This window comes from Micropterus dolomieu, linkage group LG22, assembly GCF_021292245.1.
Source record: "Micropterus dolomieu isolate WLL.071019.BEF.003 ecotype Adirondacks linkage group LG22, ASM2129224v1, whole genome shotgun sequence".
In the NCBI taxonomy this organism is placed as follows: Eukaryota; Metazoa; Chordata; class Actinopteri; order Centrarchiformes; family Centrarchidae; genus Micropterus; species Micropterus dolomieu.
The window spans coordinates 3,774,594-3,780,593 of NC_060171.1; the positions used below are offsets into that span (position 1 = coordinate 3,774,594).

A 6,000-nucleotide genomic window follows, 5' to 3' on the forward strand; every position below is an offset into this window, starting at 1 on the left:
AACTGTCACTCTGTAAACGTGACTGATAACACGAGTGAAGGTAAAGACGCGACATTCGACCTCTGTGGAGATAAAGCAGGTAACACACTGCACGTCTATCCATTCACTAGAACAGACACTGCGTCAGGTTCGTCATTATGTCACATGTACTCACCGTCACGGTGAGGCTGTAATGCTCATTACACACAGATAAAAATGCTGAATGGATTAACACTTACTATTCTTACCCTGTATGGCCAAAAGTATATGGACAACCATGTTTTCCTGGGTTGGTCTCGGCCTCTTAATTCTGATACAGTATACAATTATATTTGAGACTAACGTGTTCTTCTATCTTTGTGTCAACAGTTTGTGGTTGGCCTTTTCTAAAAGCTAGGTGCATGTTGACATTGCTAGTCCATTTGCTTCGGTTAACAGCGTTTTAGATGATGTTTATTGAAAGTGACTGAGATTTAGGTCATTTGCAGTAGCTATTGAAGTTTTCTGCACATACTCCAGTTCAATTCAGGGCAAACTGGTTAGCTCACAGAGAGACAGGAGCAAACACAAGAGGAGTTGGAGGAAAATAAGAGAGACAGCCAGAGCTGTCTGGTGAGTTTGTGCATAATTCAGCCGTTGGTGATTATCCAACGCATTACTCTTACTTGTGAGGCAGCACTGGGGATCCCTCGGTGGCTGGACGCGTGATTTTGGGCGGCCTTATCAGCTTCTGGGCGTCCAGTCGTCTGAGGAGTCGGGGAGTGTGGGGGTCCCAGTAAATACCATTGATCAGGCAGGTTGTGTAGGGTGCCACCTGAGGATAAGATGACACAACATTTATCATACTGTGATGATGCATCTGAAAATGGCAAGTTCCACCACAGAGTTGCTGCAGTGGACTACATTTTGGCATGTCATTCCTCAAACATTAGGCACTTCCTGGGTCCATTTAACCAAGACCTCACCCAGGACGCATGTTGGGCCGGGCTAAATATGATCCTCTGTCAACCATATACTGGTCTAATTATCCTGAAGTTTATTTAAGACCAGGACTTTCCCCAGGTTTTGGATTTTAAAGGCTTGTGCAGCCTCTGGACTGGGAGGGGTTTCTTGTTGATCCCTGTATTTGTTTGTTGCTTTTTTCCCCTTTAGTGGAAGTGTTGGTTCTATTAAATAGATTGTTTGATCCACCAGTTCACTATTTTATCCTGCCTTACTTTGATAAGAAACAGAGCTGAAATGATTATGTGATTAAACAATGAGTCAATCCACAGGTAACCGATTCATTGTTTAAATGATTTTAAGTAAAAAAAAACACCAAACATTTGCTGATCAGAGCTTCTCCAAAATGAACATTTTCTGATTTTCAGTTTTAAAATCACAGCAAATTCAACTTTTTCTGGTTTAGACAAAGCAAGACATTTGAAGATGTCACTTTGAACTGAAAAGTTGTTTCCAGTAAATTATAGACCAAACAATTAATCCAGAAAAGAATCAGTCTACCAGACTTTTATTTTTTTTTTAACATGTTCTTGTTATGTGAATGCTTATTGATAAGGCAGATGTTTGGTAAATTCTCTGTAAGGTTTAAGATCAAAATCAGCAGTAAGGTAAACGGGATCACAGCTGTTTTGTAACACCAACACAACTTTGCCAACCAGCAACTGTTTACTGCTGATGACTGAAATAGAGTGTGGTAACAGGAGCAGGTGGGAATTTGGACGGGGAGTGTTTTGTAATAGGGGGTAGTGAAGGGGTGGTGGTGTTGGGATAGAAGCAGACTCACGCTGGTCCTGAAGTGCGAGGTGTACAGTTCTGGGTGGTTCTCGTACTCCAGGGGGTCATAAATGCCGTCGCTCTTCCTCATCAGGTGGTGATGTCGGCTCAGAACGGTGGCGTACACTTTTGTCATATCTTACAAGAAAACAACAACATACTGTAAATGATAATGTGTGTATTTTACTTTAACACCAAGACCCAGATCAACAGGGCACATCCTGTTTTTTAGGTGTGCGCCTCAGGCAGGAGCTAGAGGGAGGTGTATATTTCAGGAAGCCAGTTAAATCACCTCCTGATTTTTTGCAGTTGCCATGGTGAAACGGCGAGCTGCGGTGGCAGGTTGGAAAACGACACACACATCTGTAGAACGGTATGACTCAAGAAACAAAGGTGACCTTCAGTGTTTTCACATTCATTGTCCCGCTGCTGCAGCACCCGTGGCGTTTACATCTTTAACACCACGACAACACAGATGAATGTCCCGCCCCCTCACTGTCACGAGCTAACAGAAAGCACCGGTGCATTTACCATAAAAACAGAAATGTCATACCTCCTGTTTCAGAGACGTCCTTCAACTCATGCGGTTCAACATATTCAACAGGAAGCTCGTTAAGGATGTCTTGGGCTCCCTGCAAGAAGAAGTGAGGAGCATGATGAACTTACAATCATATATTCCTCACCGAATTCCTGATTTCTGAGGCTACGGGGTGTTGGGAGGTGTGCTTTCTTTGTTTCGAGTTAAACCTTGCTGTACCTTAGAGACGTTGCCGGTACCGGTGAAACAAAACGTCACAGGGCCGATTGATTTGGGCATGAGCCCCATGGAGATCTCATACCCACAATCCCTCACTGCCTGAACGGCCTGGCTGACGTTCCTGTAGTTATGAGCCATGCCGATGTGCTGTGAACAGCAGAGAAGCAGGAAGTGATGGGGTGAACAAGCACAGGAAGCTGTTTTAACATCAGAAGTTGTTTTTGAATCAAATTTATGAAGCATGTTGTCTCACCATTAAGGGAGTGTGATGCCCGAGAGCCAGGAAGCGCAGCCCCAATCCATGCAAAATGTTTATCATTCCTACAAAGAAAATACAGATTAATTCTTATTAATTACGAGTTTGACATCAACTACTTACCAAACTAGAAGAAGGCAGATCTCCACCGTGTACATAGCATAGGTTACATATCTAACGTACTTACCTACCTCCCTGTTAAGAGGAGTGAGAAGTATTTTTATTGTGAATCACCGAAAACCAGGAGAGGTCCATGAGCATACAGTCATGAATGTGCACAATAAATATGAGGCTGATGGGTCCAGAAGTATGCGAGATACGCAAATGCATGATCCCCGCCAGGCTTTTGTGGTTTTGTTATCTAGAACAGTGTTAGTTTGGGAGCCTCTGCAGCTAATCCAGCGGTGTTAGGACACATTCAAGGGAGTGTGTCAGTGCTCGCATCTGATGTAATCCCACCCAGTGTATAAAAGTCGGTTAGAATCTGGTGGCTCTGCACCTTGTATAGTAGCTGCTACAGAGTCAATGAACCGCCCCCGCCAAGCAAAAGTACATCTTAAACGTATGCAGCCCTACAATGAACATTAACACATGTAAAAAATTAAAACCCAACACTAAAATTCATTATTTTTGTTCATGAAGTCACCTGTCTGTCATTAGGAAAAATACAACAACTGTGGATATGTGACAGTGGGTAAATCATGATCTTTGACCTAATTAAATTTTGTTCATTTCATCAGTGCAGTGTCACATCTGTCTGCGCAACACGCATGTTGGATGTTGGGTTTCTGTAAATATTATCACACAGTATGGTCTAGAACGGCTCTTTTATGAGCGCTATGAGAAAACTGTTGTTGTGATTTGGCGCTATGAAAATAAAATTGAATTGGGGTGGTGATGCCGCAGTGGATAAGATGCATGTCCTTGGTGTGAGAGACTTGGGTTCAATCCCCCACTGTGACACATCCACCAATGTGTCCCTGAGCAAGACACTTAACCCCTAGTTGCTGCAGAGGCGTGCGACCTCTGACATAAATAGCAATTGTAAGTCGCTTTGGATAAAAGCGTCAGCTAAATGAATAAATGTAAATGAATTGAATATCTCTCCGCCGTGGCTGCCTGAAGCTACACTTTCCCTGTCTTCGCGACTGTAACTTCCACTAACCACAAGAAAACAAAAAGGGGAAAAGAGCACGAGTGTTACTTTGTGGCTATAACAACGCTGTTGACACAATGTACAGATAACCTGCAACCCCTGCTGGAGCGAGAGAACTACACAACGATCAGTTTTTAATGATTAATTAGGCTATAATCAAAACCCATGTTAAAAGTCTAATTTTCGGGACAAACTGGACAGCAGACGGGACAACTGCTCGTAATTCGGGACAAATCTTACATCTGGTCACCCTATCCACCAATGTGTCCCTGAGCAAGACACAGAGCAAATGTTTTGGGGCACATTTCTATTATGACTTGGTCCAAGTCAGAAGTGATTTTGATGCAGTAGGCTAGTTAGTTGTCCTGTTGACAGTAGTATGTCTCAACAGCAATGATGAAAGTCCAGGTGATTCACACGTCAGATAGAAATCTTTAAATAGAGGACAGTCTTTACAGTTAGCTTCACAACAGTGCCAAAAAAAAACAACAAAACGACTGACCAGCAAAACCTAACTGTACATTTATTTATTCTTTGAGGAAGTTTTCATACCTGCAACACCCGCCCACTGACCAAATGCTACGATCCGGAAGCCGTTAGCGTCGACCATCTTCTCGTAGTCGATCAGACGAACCTCCTGAGAAGACAAAATTAATTTCATTGTAGTTTTTGAGGAGCTTTGATGAAGAATAGGCAAACATACAGGGACACAACAAGGAAGACCGAAGAGTGTCTACATATCGGAGTCATCACATTTAGCAGCATCAGCTCTAGTACAGCAGACAAAACTGCTCTCCTACATCACCGTATAGACAGCTGACCATTTGCACACAGTTTATTTTACATCAGCATTAATAAGGCTGATGCACTGACAACAGTCTGTTACAGTGGTTTGCCTTCCGCTGAATCTGTAACTTTTGGGCTGGGGTTTGCATTGAGCTTCCTCCAGTAAGCTGGTTTCTCCTGGGGAGAGCATCAGAAACTGAAACACGTATCCTCTAGAAGTCTAAATAAGTTTGTTTCAAATCACTAAATATTCAACTTCAAGTTTGTTAAATTCAGACATTTCGTGCGGTGAAAAAAAGCTCTGCCCCGCTCTGCCCGTCTGTCCTCTCACTGCAGTCTACCATTCAAATAAAGCCATGCCAACAGAATACGGTTGGCTTTACAGTAACCAGGCTGGTACAGTACATTTTCTCATTTCTCATTACCCACGAAACCTGGTTCCTCACAGTAACTGGGTTAATAAGTGCACGTAAGAATAGAGAACACTGCACAGCTTGTAACCTGTGGTTTTGGGCTACATGAATAAACTTGACTTTAAATTTGCTGCGATTTCTTTGTGACTGTAGGAACAGTTTCATCAAACAGATGTGTGGTATCATCAGTTCCATCAGTGTAGAGGAAGGACATTACAGTGTGCTCACATATTTGCTAATTACATATGCTATATGGACAAAATGTCAGACAGTGATACAATAGCTTCAGTGACAAGACTAGACAGTAAAAATCTGCAAATAAATCCTACGCAACATATTTATGGAATACGGAAGTCAGTTTCTTCTATACTAACTGCAAAAATCGTCCACTTGCAGCATTAGTGAACAGTGACCTTTATATCTATATTGGAAACAGGATTACTGTATTTTTTTAGCAATCTCCTACCTTCTTCAGCAGGTCCTCCAGAAGCCCCATGTTGGCCTCCTGAGCCTTGATGGTGTGGGAGAAAAAAGCGTATGTCTTCCGGGGAATGACCTTCTCCTCTTGGAATGGCCTCTTCACCCCAATTATCAGAGACGCCTCGGAAATGTCCTCCTGAACGACAGCCCCCGTCTTTATGTAGTACTGAAAACAATGCCCAGACCGAATTAGACAGCTGACAGAAGCACGCACATTTCTTACGGGGTCATTTAGATTTTTCTTTTTGTGAAGTTTTGAATAACTTCACTAGTAATTAACACATCAAATGAAGATGAAGAGAGACAAAACTTGATTTATTTTTTTAAGTATCCCCAGCAGGAATTTTGCATGTTACACAGCACAAGAGACAGGCTAGGAAGTAAGAAAAACAGATAT

The 6,000-nt window shown here is 42.5% G+C and overlaps 1 protein-coding gene across 4 annotated transcripts in view; it reads right to left on the bottom strand.

Moving 5' to 3' along the window:
• aass (aminoadipate-semialdehyde synthase) overlaps window positions 1-6,000 on the bottom strand; it is a 43,406-nt gene that overhangs the window by 23,350 nt on the left and 14,056 nt on the right. For all 4 annotated transcript variants that reach the window (XM_046036646.1, XM_046036645.1, XM_046036643.1 and 1 more), the window contains exons 4-9: window positions 4,477-4,561; window positions 2,766-2,833; window positions 2,513-2,659; window positions 2,309-2,387; window positions 1,766-1,893; window positions 645-793 (exon numbers count right to left, since the gene is read on the bottom strand). In XM_046036646.1, the coding sequence (XP_045892602.1) occupies window positions 645-793; window positions 1,766-1,893; window positions 2,309-2,387; window positions 2,513-2,659; window positions 2,766-2,833; window positions 4,477-4,561 (656 nt within the window). The remainder of the gene's footprint in view (window positions 1-644; window positions 794-1,765; window positions 1,894-2,308; window positions 2,388-2,512; window positions 2,660-2,765; window positions 2,834-4,476; window positions 4,562-6,000) is intronic.